The sequence below is a fragment of the Sturnira hondurensis genome, unplaced genomic scaffold, assembly GCF_014824575.4.
Source record: "Sturnira hondurensis isolate 20B ecotype Veracruz unplaced genomic scaffold, ASM1482457v3 Scaffold0015596, whole genome shotgun sequence".
Lineage (NCBI taxonomy): Eukaryota > Metazoa > Chordata > Mammalia > Chiroptera > Phyllostomidae > Sturnira > Sturnira hondurensis.
In genome coordinates this window covers 17,158,294-17,180,779 of record NW_028088227.1, presented here as the reverse complement: position 1 = coordinate 17,180,779, position 22,486 = coordinate 17,158,294, and the positions used below count along the sequence as shown (strand labels likewise).

General features: G+C 38.5%; 1 protein-coding gene across 6 annotated transcripts in view; it reads right to left on the bottom strand.

Annotated features, from left to right (window-relative positions):
- Positions 1–7,177: 7,177 nt before the first annotated feature.
- DSE (dermatan sulfate epimerase) overlaps positions 7,178–22,486 on the bottom strand; it is a 63,583-nt gene continuing 48,274 nt past the window's right edge. For 5 of the 6 annotated variants that reach the window (XM_037065092.1, XM_037065091.1, XM_037065089.1 and 2 more), the window contains 4 exons: positions 20,533–20,786; positions 14,355–14,594; positions 12,068–12,275; positions 7,178–9,790 (listed from right to left, as the gene is read on the bottom strand). In XM_037065092.1, coding sequence (XP_036920987.1) covers positions 8,038–9,790; positions 12,068–12,275; positions 14,355–14,594; positions 20,533–20,786 — 2,455 coding nt within the window. In that variant the 3' untranslated portion in view covers positions 7,178–8,037. Of the gene's footprint in view, positions 9,791–12,067; positions 12,276–14,354; positions 14,595–20,532; positions 20,787–22,486 lie in introns of those variants that run through there. The other variant, XM_037065094.1, reaches the window with a different exon arrangement.

Sequence of the window (22,486 nt, the reverse complement as noted above, 5' to 3'; positions counted from 1 at the left end):
TCCATTTAGCCTTTGAGAAGACACCAACAGTTTTATCTCCTGCCAGACTCGCTTGGGGATTCCAAGCTCGTGCATTTACTCTTGGATGTTTAGAAAATGTGCGAGGTCCAGACCCGCCTTCTAATACGTGCACCTCCTATAGCTCACCACACCTGAGTTAGCTGCAGCTCCACTCTTTCAGCAGACTTCCCACCTCAAAATCCAACTCTCTGCTACAACCTGTGAGGACACGTATGACCAGATATTGCTTCCCACCATTCCCTTCTTTCCCATCTGCTTCAACCACACTGGCCTTATTCCTGAAATACATAAAACACATACTGACTTCAAAACCTTTGTAACTACTGTTCTCTTTGCAATGTTCTTCTTCTCCAGATATCCCTAAGGAGTCACACATCACCTCTTCCAAGTGCCTCTATGTCATCTCACCTGAAAGCTCTTTTTATAGAGTAGCACTCACCAGCACTTTATATCCTTTCCCCTTGCTATTCTCTCCATAGTACTTATCACTACTTGACATAATGTATTTGTGTTGCTATTTCCCCCTCCAAAATCAGAACATAAACATGAAGATCAGGTTTTATTTTATTGTTCTTTACCAAATCTTGTTTCTAAGACAGTACCTGGCACATAGTAGGTGCTCAGTGAACAGGTGTTCATTCCTTTTATTTGTCAACCTACCTGAAACATGATGTGGAGCTTCCAGTTAAACACATTAGGTTTGGTATATTAATTTTATTTGTTCACTCCTAAAATCCCATTAAACTGACACCAAAAAGAGCGTGGGAGTGGAGACATAGCCTCAGTAGAGCCTACCCTCACCACCCTATCACAGCCTCCCCTCTCAGTCTCCTCATCCTGCCTTTACTCCTTACAGCACCTACTATCTTTCAACTGATTGTATAACTTACTTATAAATTAGGCTAATTTGCCAAACCTATTCCTAGGATGTCATTGCCAAGAAGGCAGGATCTTAATTTTATTCTCTAATGTCATAATTTTTTAAAAGATTTTATTTATTTATCTTTAGAGGGGAAGGGAAGGAGAGAGAGAGAGAAACATCAATGTGTGGTTGCCTCTCATGCGTCCCCTGCTGGGAACTGGCCTGTGCTCTGGCCTGCAGGCATGAGCCCTGACTGGGAATCGAACCACGATTCTGTGGTTCGCAGGCCTGTGCTCAATCCACTGAGCTACACCAGCCAGGGCTTCGTTAATGCCATAATTTAAGCACCAGAAAAGTGCCTAGCTCTTAGTGGGTGCTCAAACAATATTTGGAAAATAAATGAATGAAGAAATTGAACAAGACCACAGCTGAGAGATGATGGATGAATGGCAACTAAACAGGAGACTGAAATCCCCGCCAGCAAGAAAATAGGGTTGTAGTCGACAGAAACAAGACTTTTTGCTCAGCAGGTACCTCTGAAAGTGGGAATGCACCTGAGTGGAAAATGGAATCACAGCAGGCAGAGTGCACTTGGATTCCAGCAGATAACTCCCTATAAAGACAGAGAAGAGGGATTCTGGCTTAAAGACACAGCACAGCTGAATGGAGACACTATACTTAATCACAGGATGTGTCTACTCAACAGAGATCTCTAGCCACCTTTCTCCAACTTGACTTTGAGAACACAAACAGTTAGTCCTATTAATCAATTCTTTCCTCTAGCGTCCCTCCACCAAACTAACTAGAAAGAAGACTGGAGCTTCTCTCTGCTTAAAATTGCTTTGTCTGAGAGAAAAACTCCGTAACAGACTTTTCAACAATATCAGATTTGCACTAATCTGAGGAAAAGTTACTTCCAACTTAGAATTGTTGGCTTAAGTGATCAATCAAGTGAAGGAGGGAATAAAGATATTTTTAAAAATGAAAGGAAGCAAAATATTACTCTCCATGGAATGTCAGGGAGAATACGTGTCACCGAAATGAGGCACTGATGAAGAAAAAGGAAACCATGTGATTCAGAAAACATCTTCACACAGAAATGGGGCATACAGAACCCTCAGACTGATGGAGAAAGGAGACCAGAGGGCAACCAACACTCAAGGAGGGCTGGCTCCAAGGACGAAAAGAACTGCCGGGTTACATAGGCGTGCCTGAACACACAGTGAAGAGATTTACACTTAAGTTAGGAAATTGGGGGATAAAATAACATTGCTTGATGACTAAACAAATACAAAAAAGAAATAATCACTATGAGGAAGTCAAAGCTATATATGAAGGGAAGCAATGGCTAACCTGTGAGTCTACATTTACATAGTTGTAACACAAATACTGAATACTGGCAACCAAAACTGATGATAACTCTGTTAGAAGGTTGGGGATGAATGAAACTGGTATGAAGAGAGAGAGATGGATAAAAAATCTCATCCTCTTCCTCATGGGTAACAAGTTTTAGACCTTATCCTAAACAGGGACATAATAAATGTAATAGCTAAGATCATCAGAAATTGGTTGCTTCTGGGAAGCATGAATCAAGAGTGAGAAGGTGTTACCTGACCGGAGGGGTCCGTTTGCCTGTGCACATCAAAGCCCCATAAGACACAAACAGGAGTTTGCAGCCAAAGAAATTAAGGATTTATTAAGGAGATGGCACCATGCCCGGAATCACAGGTAGCTCATGCCCAAAGACCTGGCTTTCAGAGGCCTTCCAGGGGGTGAATTAGTTAAGGGAAAAAATCATTTATCATGGCGATTAAGGGCTGTGGTCTCTACTGATTGGCTGGAGCTAAGGTACAGGGTAACTGACATTGAGTTTGGTCCTGATGTCAGCCTTGGAGTTGTTCTGTCCAATTTGACAAGGGTTTGTCCTGTGGGATCATTCCACTTTCCTGGGTCCAGAGCTAAAGCACAACTGAGGCCAAGATACATTGTTTACATCTGTCTCAGTAGTAAACAGACCATGGACCTTGTTCCTAAGACTGCTTATTGGATGCTGACCACAACCTCACTGGCCTGAGGGCTATGAAGGGAGAAGGCAGTGAGTCTGGGTGCCAGGTGAGGCCAGTTTGAGTCAACAGAAAAAATAAATAAAAATAAAAGGCCAGGAGAAATAAAAGGTTTCTATAAGGTTACAAAGAGAGTGGGCAAATTTTAAAAAATACAAGCCTGCTAGTATGGTTTTATTTTTTCAATCATATATATTCATAATTAATATGAAAAATACAGCTAAGAAAAATAAAAGTTATAATGCAACTTCGACTTTTACTCTTCACATTGTGATGATGTCTTATTTAACAGAGTTTGGACCTACCTATCCAAATGAATGACCCTAGGGTCCCCATAAGACTATCAGCTGATTTCTCAAAAGAGACCTTACAAGAAAGAAGGGGCTGGAAAGAAGTATTCAAAGTTATGAAAGGCAAGAACCTACCACCTAGATAACTCACTCTATCCAGCAAAGCTATCATTTAGAATGGAAGAGCAGATAAAGTGCTTCGAAGATATAAGTTCATCATCACCAAACCCTTATTATGTGAAATGTTAAAGGGACTTATCTAAGAAAAAGAAGATGAAAACTATAAGCAGTAAAATGACAACAAACTCACAACTATCACCTGAACCTAAGGAGAAAATAAAACAAAAACAAAAAACTAAGAAAAGTAGAACAGGATCATGGTCGCAGGTACCGAGATCATTTGGAGGGTTATCAGCCAGGAGGGGGTGGGGGGAGAATGGAGGGAAAAGGTATAGGGAATAAGAAGCAGAGATGGTAGGCAGAAAATAGGGGGAGGGTAAGAATAGTATGGGAAATAGAGAAGAACTTCTGTTACGACCCATGGACATGAAGTAAGGCTAAGGCCAGGTGCGGGTGGGGGATGCTGGTGGAAGAGGGATGCAGGGTAGAGAGAGATAAAGGGGAGAAGAAGAATGGGACAACTGTAATAGCATAATCAATAAAATACACTTAAAAATAAAACATAAAAGAGCAAAAATTAAATATTTAGGCCATGTAGTGAAACATGCTTTGTCATTTCCTGAAAACCCACCAGTACTTCATTGATGATATATAGCACAAAGCAGATGCCTAGCTGAAATATGGCTGGTAAATACGTTGTTCTTGCAGTAAGCTAAATAAAGCAGAAACTTACCCTTTTTCAACATAAACATAAAGAGGGGAGAATCAAGTCAGTGTGCTTTGCCAACAGAATTGAAATAAGCACAGGAATATACAAAGGGCAGGGAGTGGGAGAGAGAACTGCCCCTTTGCTCAAGCCTGTTTCCTCTCTGAACAGATTTTGGAGGCTTGATCAGATCACCTCAAGTTCGTTTTTTAGCACTCAACTCCAAGTTAGACAGACCTTCACACACCTCCCTAACCCCGTTTATTTCCTGAGTTAATCTCTGACACTGATGACCATATACTCTAGCTTTCCTACAACCGTCTGAGTTTATATCTGTTGTTTGCTCCTCTTGTATTATTTTAAAATTATTGTATTATTTATTATTAACCTACTTTTGCCCACCCCTGTACATTTCATAACTTGAAGTCTCTTAAAAATTTGGAGAAATTTCAAGTACTTTGTCTATTTTTTAATTGGGTTGTTCATCTTCTTAGAATAGAGTTGTGTGAGTTCTTCATATATTTTGGAGATTAAACCCTTGTTTGAGGTATCATCGGCAAACATATTTTCCATACAGCTGGTTCTCTTTTTATTTTTAATACTGTTTTCTTTAGCTGTGTGGAAGCTTTTTATTTTGATGAGATCCCATTTATTCTTTCCATTATGTGCCTTACTCTAGGGGACATTATTAGTGAAAATGTACATTTACAGAATGGAATTCTGTAAGCAGAAAGAAGGAGCAGAAAGAAGGAGCTCCTACCCTTTATGACAGCATGGATGGAACTGGAAAGCATTATGCTGAATGGAATAAGCCAGGTGGTGAAAGACAAACACCACATGATCTCACCTTTAACAGGAACCTAATCAACAAAACAAACAAACAAGCAAAATATAACCAAAGACACTGAAATAGAGAACAGACTGACAGTGACCAGAGCGGGGGGGGGNGAACAGGCTGACAGTGACCAGAGGGGGGGGGGATTTCAGGGGAAAGGGGAAGGGTTTACAGGAATATAAAGGACACACAGACAAAAACAAGCAGGGGGGTGGAAATGGGAGGGAGATGGAGAGGGCTTGCGGGTGGGCTGGGATGGGAGTAAAAGGCAGAAAGCTGTACTTGAACAACAATTAAAATAAAAAAATTGGAGAAATTTGATTTCTTTGTGGGAGGTTTGTGGACCAATGAAGAATTTTTTAGAAACAGATTGAAAATGTAAACTATTCTTTTTAAAAATGTATTAATTCAGTGTGTACAATATTCTGTTAAAATTATTTTTAATAAACTTAAAACATTGTGTACTCTTAAAAATTATGACAGACATTGTGGAAGAATTCAATATTCTAGACAATAGATTTTAATTAATAAAAGTCACAGAATAAGGTCTTCCAATTTTATTACCAATTACGATGATCTCAAGAGAGTGTTCTCTCAGCAGATAATAAAGGTCTTATCCATCATCACAACTGTTAATTACTTAATTAGTTACTAAAAGGGGAATATGCCCCTGTCACTGCACAGACAGGCTCTGTATGCTAATTAGCTATTCCCAAATTCTCTTTAAGGCCAGGACGAAAAGTCCTGCCAATGCCCTGAACTACAGCTCACATATTATCCCACGAACTTGAAACACTCCTTTCATAGTGAGCAGCAGTGACACAGATTCCATAATTGATTACTCAGTTACTCAGTTAAACCAAGCAATTAAACATTGCTTGGTTTTCGGGAAGATACAAAGAGTTCCTTAGTTTTCATCAAATATGCACTAGCCCTGATGCAAAACATGTCTCGTATGAAGAACAGGGATTTGTTTCCGCATTATTATTTTTTTCCTCAACCCCTGCCTGTGGAAATTTCTTTTTAAGTGAAATAGATATGAGGCCCACTAGAAGGGGGGAAAAACCCATTTAATTAATTTGGTTTTAAAGATACATGATTACCACATTTAAAAAATACTCTAAAAGTAAATAAATAAGATCCTTAAGAATTACTTTAAAACTCATTTATCATCTGTCCCTAAACTAATGAAAACAAGAGGAAAGCTGGTTTAGCACTTGCTTTTCATCTCTTAGCTAAGTATGCCTCAGTGTTTGGATCTGAGATCAGGTTTGCTTAGTAGCCTCAAAGGGCAATTTTCCCTTTTTTCCCAAAATTTGCTTTTGATCATTTCAGACAATTCATCCTTTTGAATGAGAAAGAGGAGAAGAGAGGAATGTCGAATGGGGTTAAGTAAACGGAGAATCTGTCACATAAAGCAAGTTTAAATCCCAGTAACATCATCCATGCAGGACAAACGGAAGCATTCTTCTTTTGAAAACATTATTCTTCTAAACAGTGTGTAATGACATCCTCCCTAGAGGCCTTTTCCATGAAAGAAAAAAAATACTTCCCCAGAAGTCATGTTCTAGATTCCAAGTATGACTGCAAAGCACAGTTAAAAGTCAGACTTGTGTTTTATTTATGTAAGAAGGTTCAAAAGCAGAACTGCAAAAAGGTGCTCATAAAAGAGCTTCTCCATGGTCCTGTTTTCTGTTACATACTGCTATTTCCACAAAGATGTAGGGAAACAAAAAGAAGTGAAAGGGAAATATTGCCGTTATGACATCTGACCTACAAATCAGTGAACGTGTCTTAACTGTAAAATTGGAGGAAAACATGTTTTCAAGGGAGAAATATAGAAGACTCAAATATGCCAAATGTAAGATCATTTACTCTTCAGTTCTTCTGAGGTATGCCATTTTCTTATGCTGAAGTATAAACTGTGGAGTGTGTTTCCAGTACTCTGTGCTGCTGTTAACCGCCTGAAGACTTGACTGCAAATAAATACAAAAATTTTGTTTTTAAACCCATGGCATTTCGGAAGCTGGCTTTTGTTTTAAATATTGAAAATACTTAAATATTTTGTTTTTAAAGCCATGACATATCAGAAGCTGGCTTTTGTTTTAAATATCAAAAATGCTTAAACAATAAAAGGGAAGTAAGCAGAGAAATTACTTCTTTCAATCCAAACACTATTTTACAAGTTTAATTAATGCATACCCAAATAAACATTTCTCTTCAAAGACTTCAAAACTGCTGCATGTATGGAATATAATGGAACAAAGTAGAAGGACACTATTGAAAATCACAATTATAATGTTTATTTAACAAAATAAATTTAAAGAAAATTTTCTATCAAAAATCATAAGAATCATATCCAAATGTTAGCTTCCCCATCTTCTTTGGTATTGCAATCAATGTTCAGGATATAAAATATTTGATTCTGAAGTTTAGTCATTGGGTCTTCAATAGTTTTCCATATAAAGAAAATAGGAAATCAAGTTCCCTGTAATTGTCATTGTTGAATAACCAATGGATGCATAAAAGCAAAATCAGTTGTGTGTGCAGACTGACATCATCGAGCAAACAGTCGATCATAAATACATGTATTCTATTGGAAATATATTTTAAGTTTTTGCTGAATTTCTGCCATCATTTTTACTATTACCTGAATAGTAATCCAAAACACAAGTGCTGTTATTCGCTTAACTAATGAACTACTCTCCCAGGAAGTCGACACCACCATGCCAGAGTTAGCAAGATGTGTTTCTCAGAACTGTTTGCTTCTTCTAAAATAGTATCTGAAGATTGCCAAAAACATTAATATTAATAAAATCCAATTCTAAGTCTTTTTTGTTTCTTAAATATTATTTAAAACCATACTTTTTGTTTCTTCTAAGAGTAGCAGTATATGGATTAGTCAAGCCAAACACTTCAGAAACATCTTGTGACAACCAAGCAACTTTTATTCCTCTGACAAATTCTTTGCCTGTTCCAAGTCTGATTTCTCCATGCCCTTGCCTTCTTGTGCGAAGACGTCTTGCCCTGAATTTTTTATGGTGAATTTGAGGGGGAAAAAAGCCAATAACAAACTAGGGTGATGGTTTTTTGGCATAGATTTGTAAGCACAAATGGTAAAGCAATCAACAGCGCCAGTGCTAACACTGTGACTGGGAACAAGAAGAGTACAACCACAATAAAATACAGCTATCTATCAGGAGGACTGCATAGAGACACCTTTGGCTATGCAGGCTCTGGGCCCTCTGGAAATAAGTCAGTTGCATTGCCAACATGACAAAGAAAATAGCAATGTTCAGAATCAGGAACAGTCTGGTGTAAGAAGCAGACAGTGACGGAGCTTTGCTGTGAGTAGTTGTTGCCATCCGTCCGAACCGGCCTTTTATCAAGCCGTTATTTTTGTGTTTCTCATATGTTACGTCTGCAAAATCTAAAAGGTCTTTCATTTCTTCATCTTCATCTATGGGCTTTTCTTTCTGTGCCAAAATCTGAGCTTTCTGTCGGATCTTTTTTTCATTGACTTCAATCTGTGCAAAAATGTCAGGGACGGCGTCCACAAATTTATAGCGTTTGCCTGCCCTTCGGTTTTTCTTTGACTTGCTTTGCTGCTGCTGCTGCTGTGATATGGCAAAAATCCTGTCGATGGCCTCCTCAGTCTGTCTCTTGTCTGAAAACCTCAGCAGACGCTCAGCAGTCTTCCTGAAGCTAGCTGTGTTCCGCACCCGGGACAGGATCTGCTTCTCCAGCAGTTGGAACACTGGCTTAAAATGCTGCAGGCTGTGTTCCACAATAGCAGCATAGTCCTTCACCTCAGGGACAGTGGTGCTCCTGATGGCTGAACTCCGGTCAAACAGAATTTTCTGGTTATCTGCAATGACCTGTGCAAAGGCAGACTGCCCTGTGGCCTCACCCGTCCAAAGGTAAACAGCATAGGCGTGTTCTCTGGTGGCTATGAACACATCCAGTTGCTGAGGGTCTCCGTGGATGCTGAAGCTCTGGACATCCACAGATGGCCCTATGAAGAGGTAAGCTGCCCTGGTGATGGGACTTCGGAGGTGCATGGTGACATTCACATAGTTCGTCCCATTGTAGGGATAGCCCCGAGGGTACGTCACTGAAGCAAAAGTTGCCTTTTCACTGTAGCCAGTATCATCCATCCAGTACATTTTATAGAGACCATCTCGCTGTCTGATGAAAGCCCCATGGACCCCATCCACCACTGTCTCCTCAAAAGGGAAGTCCACGTTGTGGAAGAAGCTCGTTGCTGTCTCCAAGGGGCTGTCCTCTCCCAGGTGTATTTCATCTACAAGGAGGAGAAGCTGAGGATGTAGGAGGATTAGATTCCTCTGAACATTCTTCAGATTGAGCTGGGGGTTATAAGCTCCCACACCTTCTCCCCGGATGAAAACCATTCCATTTTTCTCCGTGGCTGCAACAACTCTCCCCTGGCAGCTAGCTGCCAGGTCATGCTTATATTTAGACCATTTTGATGAACAGTCTTCCGTGACCTGACCCTCCCAGGGATAAAAGCAGCTCTTCGACACAGCTGGGGAAAACATCAAGACGTTGTTGAAAAAGGTATACTTTGGCCCATAGAGAGCCTCGGTAATGAAAGGCACACCATTGGGAGCAAAAGTAAATGAGTTCTGATCAGGGTGCTCATGCCCTGCATTAAAATTCCTCCATCCTTTGATCCAATCTTTGTACTTGTTTCTGTGGACAATGTCGTGTATTGCACGTCCCCCAAGTTTTCCCGACTTGAAGGAAAGAAAAGATCTATTGATTTCCACAGGCAGTGCACTTCCATACGTCACAACACCCCAGTCTTCAAAATAATGCAGCGTTGGGGTACCAAAATCGGGAGGAGCGACAGATTTCAAGCTGGCGTCATACCTGAAAGAATTAATTTTTGAAAATTAATTGGTTTTCTGGTGGAAGTGAAAATAGCACACGAGACCTGTGATGCCACATGGTAATGCAGCTGGAAGAAGTAATGCACAAACATCACCCAAGCACCGGCAGCAGACTCCACCGGGGACATTTCCAGCCACGACCTTGGATGACCAGACTGCGCAGTGGAAGGAACACCCTTGGTGAAAAGGAGAGGAGAATCTCTCTACAATATGTGATCCTTGGATTTGAGCCTGAAGTGATTACTGCTGCTAATCACTCTGTGAACCTTCTTCACTTAACCGTGACAGAGCTGTCCAAACGGCTGGGGCTCACAGGTCACAGAAGGAAGCCCTTCATCCAGACCTCCAGTTTGGAGGGCTCCTGTTCCAGAGAACCCTGTGGGAGGGTCTAGAATTTAACAAGCCTTGAGTTGCAATGAAACGCTGTTCTACAATAAACAGTTTTGTTAAAGTTTGGCAGAGTACTTTTGACCCTTTAAATAGAGTTGAGCTTTGCATATTAGATAGAATTTATTGTGAATACGACATTTAAGAATAGAAATGGATGAAATTTGGAAACCGTTAATACTGGAGGATTTCTAAATGTAGCTTCCACTGCCTAGCCCAGATCTAAAGGCTTTGTTTTAATCTGCAGATGATATCATGCAGTTTGGACAATAAATGACAGCTTATTTTTATTTAGGATAAATGTTTATTATCAAAGTAGTAGAAAGCTAACATTAAACTTCCAAGTGATTAAGAACACAGGTTTTTGGTTCAGAAAGACTACAAAAATAATAATAAACGTGACTGTTTCCTTCTGATGATCTCAAGTAATGTCCTTGACAGGCTCATATAATTTCCTGCTCAAGGACAGAGAGACAGACCTGTATTACTAGCTCTTAGATACTTTTTTCTAAAGTGAATCTATTACCTATGGCAGAGTTAATCTTATTGGTGTCTAACTGTGGCCATTTCATCTGTTTTTCTGGAGTCTCAGTTTCAGCACATAAGAAAATGTGTCTCTGCTTAGGTCTAGTATAATAATGTTGGCTTTGTTTTGTGATTCAACAAATCCAGATAGAAGCTGTATCTTCCATCCTTCTCTCAGTTTTTGGTCAGTCTGCATATTACTATAAGGCAGATTTTAAACCAAGTTAGACTTAGCACTAATCTGACCCCTATAGTCAACTCTGTAGAACTCTCGTGGTTGCTTTTTTTATGTGTAAGTGAAAACACAATTAGATAACTATACCCCTAAAAAGAATCAAGAATGGTTGCATATTAACATATTTTTTGGACTATAAGATGCATCTTTTTACCACACTTTTTGCTTCAAAAATTTTTCCTATTTTCCTCCTCTAAAACCTAGGTGCATCTTATGGTGCGGATGCCAGACACACCTAGGTTTTAGAGGAGGAAAATAGGGGAAAATTTTTAAAGCAAAAAAAAAGTGGTAAAAAAAGTGCATCTTATAGTCTGAAAAATATGGTAATATATTTAGTTCACCTGTGAATATAATTTTTAAAACTATACCTGGTTAAACTATACCTCTTTTCTATGTTATTTTCCTCTTAACTATTTAAATTTTTAAAAAATAATGAAGAGAAACAAGTAAACCACAGAAGATAATTTTGGAGTTCAATGCAAATACCAAAAGTTTAAAAATATGTCAGGGATTAATTATTAACTAGTTTCCTGTAATTTTTATTTTAATTTATTGGATGCCAACAATGTATTTGGCAGTACTTTAAAAAGAAAATGCTGGCTTCTCTTTCTGGGCTTAAAAGATTAAGACAAAAAAATTACATGGTTCTTTTATTATCAAAGTAAAACTGTCAAATACTATCAAACACTTTCAAATAGTTTTGAAAATTTAGTAACAGCTTTGCTACTAGAAGATTGTAATGTTCCATTTACCAAAACAAAACAAAATATTTTACAACCTTTTTTGGTGTGATTTTCAGAACAACCCACTTTATAGTTTGTCGTTTTCTCTTTACACAGTTTCAAAAATGATGTAAATCAAAATATGCATATTTAAGAAATAGTGTGAGCCTAGGACAGCTCTATTATTTTTTAAAAACCTACAAACAGTAATTAGGCTTAAATATAAGGAAATATTTCTAACAGTTTCAAACACTATGATATGAATCGAAGTTGCAAGTACTTAGGTATAAAGTACTTTGGATTATTGTTTTCATTTTTTAAGGCAAAAAACTTGCACACTGTAACCCTGGGTACAATTTCTTTTCCCAGTCAGTGCGATGTGTCATACCAGAGAAATTCTGTGTGAAGAGTACACCAGCGCTGCCCTTTGGATGGTGTCCCCGGGCCTTCCACCACACGGTTCTTTCTGATTTGGTCAGCCAGCCAGTTACCACTGCCGTTACGCATGACAAATTTATCCAGGAACACTAATTGGCTTTCAGGACCATAAAACCAGTTGTAATTTGAGTCTGCAATGGCCACAGTTCTTTGAAACCCTGGGGAAAGAAGTTTGATAGAACTAAGATAAGTTTAAAACTGCATACTCCCATAAACGCCGAAACAATAGTTTTTTCTTTATTTTTATTGTTGTTCAATCCTGCCTGCAAATGAGACTTAATTGTGTATCTTAGATAAAAATAACAAACAAAACCACAATGTCCACAGTTCTCCCCAGACCAATTAATCAAAATCCCTCTGAAGGTCTTCCACAAACCTTGTGTTCAAATTTGCACCTATGTGTCAACTTGTCACTGGTGATGAAAATGCCACAATGACTGACGACATATGCAGCCCACCTTTCTCATTTTCCTGTGTCCGTGCTATGCGCGCTACATTTGCACAGATATATATGCCATCCTCTTGTGCACGGTGAGTTCCTGAACCCCAAATGAGCACGAGCTCTCCTACCAACTCAAACCACACCCTATGCCAATATAATAACATAAATGCTCCAGTTTGGCCTCCAATAAAGTGGACATTATAAAGTTTAGGGAAGAAATAGAGTTCCTACAGGAAGAAAACAATTTCCACAGAAGATCCTGCCAGTATGTATTGCTGGCAGGTAAAGAAAAGAGGGAAAGATCATACTGAAATGGGTCAGAAAAATAAAAGCAGCTAAGGCAGGCTATGCTCCAGGCATTCTTGAAAAAGAATGGGAGAAAACTCTGGGTCAGACAGGACTAATCACGACTGGAACAGCCACCGCAGGGAAAAGAAAAATGCTGTTGAAACAGATGGACTTAACACAGAATTCCTCCTAAATGGTACCATGACCATATTTCTATCATTCAGAGCTAATGTTTTGCTTCTAGCAATCTAGTAAATGCTCTTCTAAATAAATCTTATCTTAAATTGTGATTTTCTGAATCTTCTACTGGTTTGTAAGTTTCTGAAAACAGATGATATGTTTTATTCCTCTTTTGAATCACCTGCCCAGCACAAAGGTGTTTACACTGCCTTTTCCAGCTTAAGAAGCAGCCACATATACAGCTCACAGCAGACCCTGGCCTGCTGTGGCTGACTGTTAGATCCCAGCTAAATTACAGAACACTGAGACCATTCAAGGTCCCTTACTATAGACGGCCTCCGGTTATCAAGATAAACTACAAAACGGGTTTCTCCTGCATATCTAATAATAAGCAGTAAAACAAATAGAGTTCTGAATCTAAGTCTAAACTAAATCTTAATATGGTTCTCTTGTTGTGCAGTATTTTTTTAAAAAGATTGTCCCAAAATGGAGATTCTAGCCAATCCATGTGTAAATAACCACAGCAAAAAGACTTAAACACTAAATTCTTTACTCTAAGTCTAGAATCACCACCTAAAAATTGCATTTCACTAGGGGAAAAGAACCCATTCTGATGAAAAAACACCTCCTACACTTTTCCTAACATCTCAGTCCTGTTTAGAAATAAGGAGAGTCACAGGCTATCCTAAAAATAAGTTCTTTAATCATATATAACGTTTTCGTTTTGTTTTTTTTGAGCCAGTTCTCTTAGAAGACTACACTATACAGCAATAAATGATTAGGTTTATAGATTCATTTTTTGGTTACATTCTTATATTTTATACTACTTATTTCAATAAAATATTTAAAGAAAATAATTCAAGCTACAACTTAAATATGTAGGTATAATCTTTCATTTTGAATCATGTCTATATAGTTTGGAAGAAAAAAATTATAAACTAAAAACCAAAATAGAATTGCTCAAGGATCACACATAAAGGAAAATTAACACATAATGATAAATACTTATATTCTGTTTAGATTCAAGAAAATCAGTTTGTACATGTACACAAGTTTTCTAGATACAAAAAAAACAAAAGTTTCTGTGGCGGCTACAGATTATATTTGATCCATTACACCCCAAGCTTCACAATACCTAAATCGCATATCTTTCACGTTGACTCCCAAATGTTCTGGCTATATAACTCTTACACTGAACTCTACTTTGGTTTTTAAAAAATCCTTTTAACTGCAATGTGGCTCAAACCCCACGTTTCTCTAGCTCACTTTCATAATCTGGAAAAATGACTACCTTTCTTGTTGACCCACTAGTGATTCCTCACCGTACCTGGCAGGATGGTTCGATACATAAATGCAAAGTGTTGCTTAAGCCACGGGTGGCCAAAGTGGTTGATGTCGAAGTGCCTCTGAACGAGAAACATGTATTGGAAGAGTGATCTCGTGGTGTAGCTGCCGTATGCGACCCCTTCGTAGAGCGAGCCGTCGGTCACCTCTCGGAGCAAGACCAGAGACTTCTCCATGATGGTCAGAACTTGTTTGGTCCATAAGTAGGCTTCCTGAAGATACCCTGGGGGATGAAAACATGTGGAGACAATGGCTGAGGCTGTGCAAAACAGAAATAAAAGTATGCCCAAATAAAACCCTCTCAGTTATCTGACTAGTTTATATTACGAACTGCATTTTTAAATATATTTTATTGATTATGCCATTATAGTTGTCCCATTTCCCCCCTTCACTCCCCTCCACCCTGCATACCCTCTCCCACCCACATTTTGAAAAATTCCCATTTATCAACATTATAAATAACATCCTGCTGATCCAGGTGTGTGATGGGTCGGTGATATAAGTTTAGAAGTTCTTGAATATGGGTCATTTATTACTTACATGAAGATAAAGCTTTAAAGTGAGTATTAGTCATTTTCCAATCTTTAATAAACTGAAACTACATCACATCTAAAATCACAAATTGCATACAACTTTATGTTTTCAGGAAAAGATCTGTATATTGAGACTTTTAAATTCAATTTTTCTAAAAACTACTTGAAACTATTTGTTGAGGTTTATCACTTTCCAAAATGTTCACCATTATTTTATAGGATTTGTAGTAAGCTGTATATACTATAAAGGCTAATCAAGCAGTCTTCAGTTTGTTTCATCATTAGAAAATTTCTCAGGTTTTTTTGTGCTTTTGGATTCCTTTGGATCTGAAAAGGCAGCACAATTGAGTGAAGAGACAATTGGAGTGGCAAATTAAGGGCAAAAAAGAAAAAAAAAGTCAGCTGGGAGTCCAGAATCTGTCGAAAATGAGCTACATGATTTTGCTCAAGCATTTCTTCAACCTGTCACCTTCATGCATCTCCCCAGCTGAAGATTAAAGGTCTAAAAACTTCTAAAAAATCCTTACCACTCAGAAATGCCAGCTTTCTATAATTCTTGTGAGACTAGCATTTAAGTACCAATAACAACTCCTCACATTTTTATAACATCTGTAATTTACACAGCACTGCACATAATCTTACTTGATCCTTTTAACAACTCAGTTACGCATTATTCCCTCCCAATTACTGGAAGGCTGACTTGTTCAAGACCTCTGGCAGATGACTACAGATGAACAGAAGTCTGACTTGAACCCAGGTCTTGAGATTTACGGTTTGTTTTGTTTTCTTGTATTTAAAATATGCAATCCCTGAGGATAAAATTAAGCTTATTGCCTCCTAATGTGGGTGGAGTCTGGAAGGCTGACTTGTTCAAGACCTCTGGCACATGACTACAGATGAACAGAAATCTGACTTGAACCCAGGTCTTGAGATTTAAGGTTTGTTTTGTTTTCTTGTATTTAAAATATGTGATCCCTGAGAATAAAATTAAGCTCATTGCCTCCTAATGTGGGTGGAGTCTTACTGGTTCATGCCCGCAGGTGTGTATGTGACCATCAGTGCTGAACATTCCATGTGGTCCATGAGGTCTGCTGGGTGCGGGGCTGCCAGAGGCCCAGTCCCACAGTTCCCGGCCTAAATCCAAGGTTGCAGGCTAAGTCTCTCTCCCATCTCATGAGGCAACACCCTTCTCAGGCTCGTCTGGGAAGAGGTGACTATTAATTGCACCCTGTATCTATCTGCCATCCATCTCCACACCTGACATGCCAGTCTTCTGGATACACTTTTCAATTTCCATTTTCTGATCTTTCAGGTTTAAAATTCCAATCATCTTTATCCTTTCCCTCTCTCTTTCCTCCATCTGCAGCCAGACACCATTGCAACTGATGCCCAAAATCAGGTCTGTTACTCACTGCTCCCTGGGTATCACATTACCTGATATTCCCTATTTTTTCCTGATAACAATCCTGTTCTGGAGATACAAGGCAGTGTCCACCAGCATACTTCGTAAACTTCAACTCTGTCATATGACGTACCTGTGACATCATTACTGATGCTATTTTTCCACCATCCACATACCTTTTCTAGAATGTTCTTCGTAGTTTCACTTAATATATCCTATCTACCCTTCAAAGTTCTACGAACCTTCTCGAACTTACCTAAAGAATGTTGTTCTTTTGAATTGAAATTTAATACACTCAATTGATATGTAACCATAACTTCATGATACCTCTTATTTCATTCCCCGGTGCTACTATAACTATTGAGTAATCATTTAAACACTTCACATTTCTCTTCTTTCCAAATGACTTATAAACTGCACACATAGGGTCCTGTGGTCTCGGTCCACCAAGCCTTAGTCAGAGTTAGCAGAATAGACAGAAAATTCTAATTCTGCCACTTTTGAGATGTCACGTGAGTCCAGCTGGAACTACACGTGTGCTCGAAGCCACCTCGGGCAGTACCTATCACATAGGCCTGGTCTAAAGAACACAGAATATGGAAACAACCAGGCCAAAGTAGCTCCTAAGGTTGGAGTGAGTATGACAAAGTGAGGGCTGTGTGCCTAAATATTAACTGAGATGTGCAGAACCAGACATTTCACCCCTTTTTCTACCCTGTCTTCTTATAAACGTGTGTACTGCTTAGGTAGGGGCCCTGGAAGAGTGCATCCCAGAGCAACCTATAACTTCAACCAGAAAATGAATGCAGGTGACAACACCTGCCGGGGAAGTACAAATGGTGCTCCAGTCTGAACCAGTCACAGACCTTGAGATTAAATTTTGTTTTTGTGAGAGTAGGGGGCAAAGAAGGCGGGATGAAAAGTCACCCTCAGGATACAAAATCAGTTGCATTTTTTACACTGACGATGAATATTCAGAAAGGAAAACTAAGAAAACAACCCCATTCATATTTGCTTTAAAAAAAGAACCCTAGGAATAAATTCAACCAAGGATGTAAAAGACCTGTAGTCAGAAAATTATAAGACACTAGAAAAAGAAATATAAGAAGATACAAATAAGCATATATTGTGTTTGTGGGTAGGAAGAATTAACATCATTAAAATGTCCATTCTCCAGGACCTGAAGATTATCAAACTAAGTGAAATAAGCCAGTCAGTAAAAGACAAATACCACATGATTCCACTTATATGTGGAAACTAATGAACAAAATAAACTGACAAACAAAATAGAAACAGAGGCATAAATACATCAGACTGACAGCTGTCAGAGGGGAGGAGGAAGGAGGACCTGGTTGAAAGAAGATGAAGGGACTGGCTAAAAACCATATATGCGTGACCCACAGATGCAGACAACCATGTGGTGATGGCCTGAGGAGAGGGGACTATGTGGAGATGGGCAAAGAGGGGAAAAGTGAAGACAACTGTAATAGTGTAAACAATGACAATTTTTTTAAAAGTTAAAAATAAAAATAAATAAAATAAAATGTTTATATTACCCAAAGCAATCTATAGATTCAACACAGTTCCTACTGATGGCTTATTTTACAGAACTTGAACAAATATTCCAAACATTTATACAGAACCACAAAAGACCCCCAATAGACACAGCAATCTTGAGAAAGAAGAACAAAGTTGGAGGAATCGCACTAACTGATATTAAACTATACTATAAGGCTAACTATTGTACTAAACTGTACAATAACCAAAACAGCATGGTACTGGCGTAAAAATAGATATATACGTTAATGGAATAGAATAAAGAGCCCAGAAATAAACCCACACTTTTACAGTCAATTCACATTTGACAAAAAAGGCAAAAACTTATGATGGGGTAAAGACAATTTATTCAATAAATGGTGTTGGGGAAATTGGGCTGATATGCACAGGAAAATGAAACTAGACCACCTTCTTCCACCACACATGAGAATAAACTCAAAATGGATTAAAGACTTAAATGTTAGATTTGAAACCATAACAATGCTAGAAGAAAACACAGGCAGTAAAATCTTGGACATTTTTATAGCATTATTTTTCTGATATATCTCTTTTTTCTTTTATCTCTGATAAAAGAAAAAAAAACAAATGGACTACATCAAACTAAAAGTTTTTGCACAGCAAAGAAACCATCAACAAAATAAAAAGACAACGCACTGAACGGTAGAACATATTTGCCAATAATACACCTGATAAGGGGTTAATATACAATGCTTATAAAGAACATACAAACTTTAACACCAGTAAAATAAACAATCCAATTAAAAAAATGGGCAAAGGACCTGAATGAACACATCTCCAAAGAGAACATATAGATGGCCAAGAGACATATGAAAAGATGCTCAACATCACTAATCATCAGAGAAATGCAAATTAAAACCACAATGAGATATCATCTCATGCACATCCAAATAAGTCAACAAACAAGTGTTTGCAAGGATGTGGAGAAAAGGAAAGCTTCGTGAATTGTTGGTGGAATGCAGAATGGTGCAGCCACTGTGGAAAACAGTATGGAGTTAACTCTAAAAGTAGAACTGACTTTTGACCTAGCAATCCAGTTCTGGGAACATATCCGAAGAAAATCAAAATGAAACACTAATTTGAAAGGATATACGGACCGCTATGTTCGCTGCAGCATTATTTATAATAGCCAAGATTTGGAAGCAGCCCACGTGTCTATCAGTAGATGAGTGGATAAAAAAAGCTGTCGTACATTTACACAGTGGAAAACTACTTAGCTATAAAAAAATGAAATCTTACCCTTTGCGACAGCATAGATGGATCTGGAGAGTATTATGCTAAGTGAAATAAGTCAGTCAGAGAAAGACAAGTACCATACAATTTCACTCATATGTGGTATCTAATGAACAAAAACCCTAACAAACAAAATAGAAACTGTCTCATTGAAAACAGACTGACAACTATCAGGATTCGGGGGTGATAAAAAAGTCAAGGGATTAGCTCCCCACAAAAACAACTCATAGACACAGACAATAACATGGTGATTAGCAGAAGGAAAGGGAGGTAGGGGAGGTGGAGGATGGTAAAGGTAGGATAAATGATAATGGAAGCAGACTTGACTTAGGGTGGTGAACACACAATACTATATATATATGATGTATTATAGAATTGTACACATGAAACCTTTATAATTTTATTAACCAATGTCACCCCAATACATTCAGTAAAAAAGAAGTTTCACCCTCTTAAGTAAGCAGCTTTCCTTAATACTATAAATCAAATTCCTATTCCCAGAGTGGCAACCAAATATAGTGAAAGGAGAATGAACTTGAGTTTGACCAGAACTGAGTCCAAATCCCAAGTACCTTGTATGGTTGATGCGAGAACTAGATGAACTAGGGACAAGAATCAGCATCTGTCATATGCTCAACTGGTGTTACTTCTCTAAGATCTAATCAAATGTGATGGTTGCTAATGTGACAAGATAGAAAGTTAGACTTGAGGAAAGTCTGATCTTGGATAATCTACAAAATGCTTATTTATTCTTACAAAGAATATAATTAAGAGTTAAATTCTTTTAGATTTGCCAGTTCCAAGTATATAGTTAATATCCTCACAATTCACTGTGATTTTAGGGCTGCTTTTCTTAAATACAATCTTATTTAGTAATTTATAGATTTCCCCAGAGCTTGCAATTAAGTCAGAATTATAAGAACAGAGCAATTATGTTATACATAAGGAAACACAGCCCTACAATCCACAAAAGTTACTTCCAGTTTGACCTAAATGATCTGTATTGGTTAAGTCTTTAGAGAATAAAAGAGTACTGAGATAAATGATGCACATCTGTGCAAGAAACATTCGTTTCAAATAATAAACCACTTATTTAGATCTTAAAAACTTCATTTATCCAGACTGGCTGTCTTCACTGTCAAAACTTTTTGGAAAAATCAATATGTACCAATGATCCTGTGCTATAACAATATGGCTGGGACGATCAAGAAGCCATGATTAAATAACTTGCATGCTAATGTAACTAGCAGAAATGAGGAAAGAGATGTCTCAAGTCTCTTGGAGATGCCCTACATATTACTTCATCTCATAAGCTTAGTTAGTATCAAGTATGAACATGTTCTAAGAATAGTCATAAAAATGCTTTGCTCACAATGTGGCAACCATCACTCATGTCAGCCTGGACAGCCCTCACGTACCTTGGTTCATCAGAACTAGGCTTCCTGTGAGCAAAGCCATGCAGTTGGTGGGCTGATGATTGTGCAGGTATTGAAATCCCCATCCTCTCCTGTACGAGGTTTCATACATATATCCTGAGGCATTGGCAATCACTTCAAGAAACCTGTCCTGTTGGGTCTTGCTCAGGTAGTTGTACAGGAAGTCATAGGCAGTGGCAAAACCAACCAGGGAGTGAGCAAGTGGGACTTCATCCCAGGGAGCATCTTTCACCAACCTATAAAGAAACATAAGCCAGGCAAATGAGTGCAACAAGTCTCTCAGCTGTCATCACACTTTTTAAGTGCCTATTACCCATAACTCAAGGGTACAACTGAAGATATGATCCAACAGGTTCAACCACACAGAATTGGCTTCCCTCTACATCAGACACAAGCATAAAGTTTATCTAATGTGAAAATTACAGAGTTAACATTTCTCTCTCTCAGGCTTCTGGCAACATCAGGATGTTGAGAATTTTTACTATTGATTTTTCCTCTTGGTGAGAGGTAGCAGAATCAAAACAGATCTGAAGCCCATAACATGGAGGAGCAAGGCAAAATTCTCCGCATACCCATTTAATTAGAGCTCTCCCTCCCCTTTTACCAGCCTAAGAGGTTGTTCCTATGGCTGCCTTGCTAAAACTGTCAGATACGAATAGCCCGTGTTAGTTCCCACAGGCTGGTCCAGGCTCTATGTAAGTTTATGGCCTGTCAATCTGGACAGACCCACTTGGTCAACACCATGATGGAGAGAGTGGCTAAAATGCTGATGTAAATGAGTGAAATGAACTGATTCTAAGTATTTCTACATCTCATTCTTCTCAGAAAATAAACTGCACTGCGTTTACGGGCTTTTTTGAGTATTTTTTAGAGAAGTTTAAAAGCTGATCTGTGAAGCATTAAAACTCATTTTTCTAGGAAGTCAAATTTCTGCTTGACTCGCTACTGTTATTCAGCAAGTATTTTAACAGTGTGTGGCCTGCGCTAAACAGGAAGCTAAAAGGATCTGCCCCAATCACAGTTCTATGGCATTATCCAGAAACCCTCCCCATCTGTTCAGGATGTATCTGAGTAATCTCCGAGAGAGGAAAGTAAATGAAGAGTGTGCTGTTCTTGTGGGAGGTGGAAGCAAGCTCTCAGTTAGGGATTAAACTAAAGCTTAACAATTCAGTGCCATGAGCTCCTTTTGGCAATTTAGTAAAGCCTTAGTCTTTCTCAGTGTGTTTTAAGATTCATAAGCTAAAATACATAGGGCTACAAGGAAAACTATTACTCTGAAATATAATTATTAATACAGATTTTTTAAAAAATTGTGATATCTATGAGAGAGAAGCCCCCCCACACCAACCCCCCGAATTATCTTCTGGAGGGCAGGGCCCTTGTACAGGCTTCCCCCACTATGTGAATGTTATAAGAACCCATCTGTATCAGTGTACTACTGGCTGGCATCATTGGAAGAGGATGCATATGGCTTCAGTGAATTTTTTTGAGGACTCTTCCAATGTGTCTGCTCATTTCATAATGGGTGATTTACAAGTGCACCTGCCCACACCACACTGTGTTCAGCAGTTTCCCCCCCAACATGGCATGACCCCATGCCCCACCTTCCCTATACCTGATCTCGACCCAAGAGACTTTTTTTTGTTTCCCTGGATAAAAAAAGTCTTCAAAGGGAAACATTTTGCCCACTTGGAAGAGGTGAAACAAACAAACAAAAAACCACTATGGTGCATACACACAATGGAATTCTATGCAGCAGAAAGAAAGAAGGAGCTCCTACCTTTTGCAACAGCATGGATAGAACTGGAAAGCATTATGCTGAGTGAAATAAGCCAGGTGTTGAAGGACAAATACCATATGATCTCACCTTTAACAGGAAGCTAAACAACAAAACAAACAAGCAAGCAAAATATAACCAAAGACACTGAAATAGAGA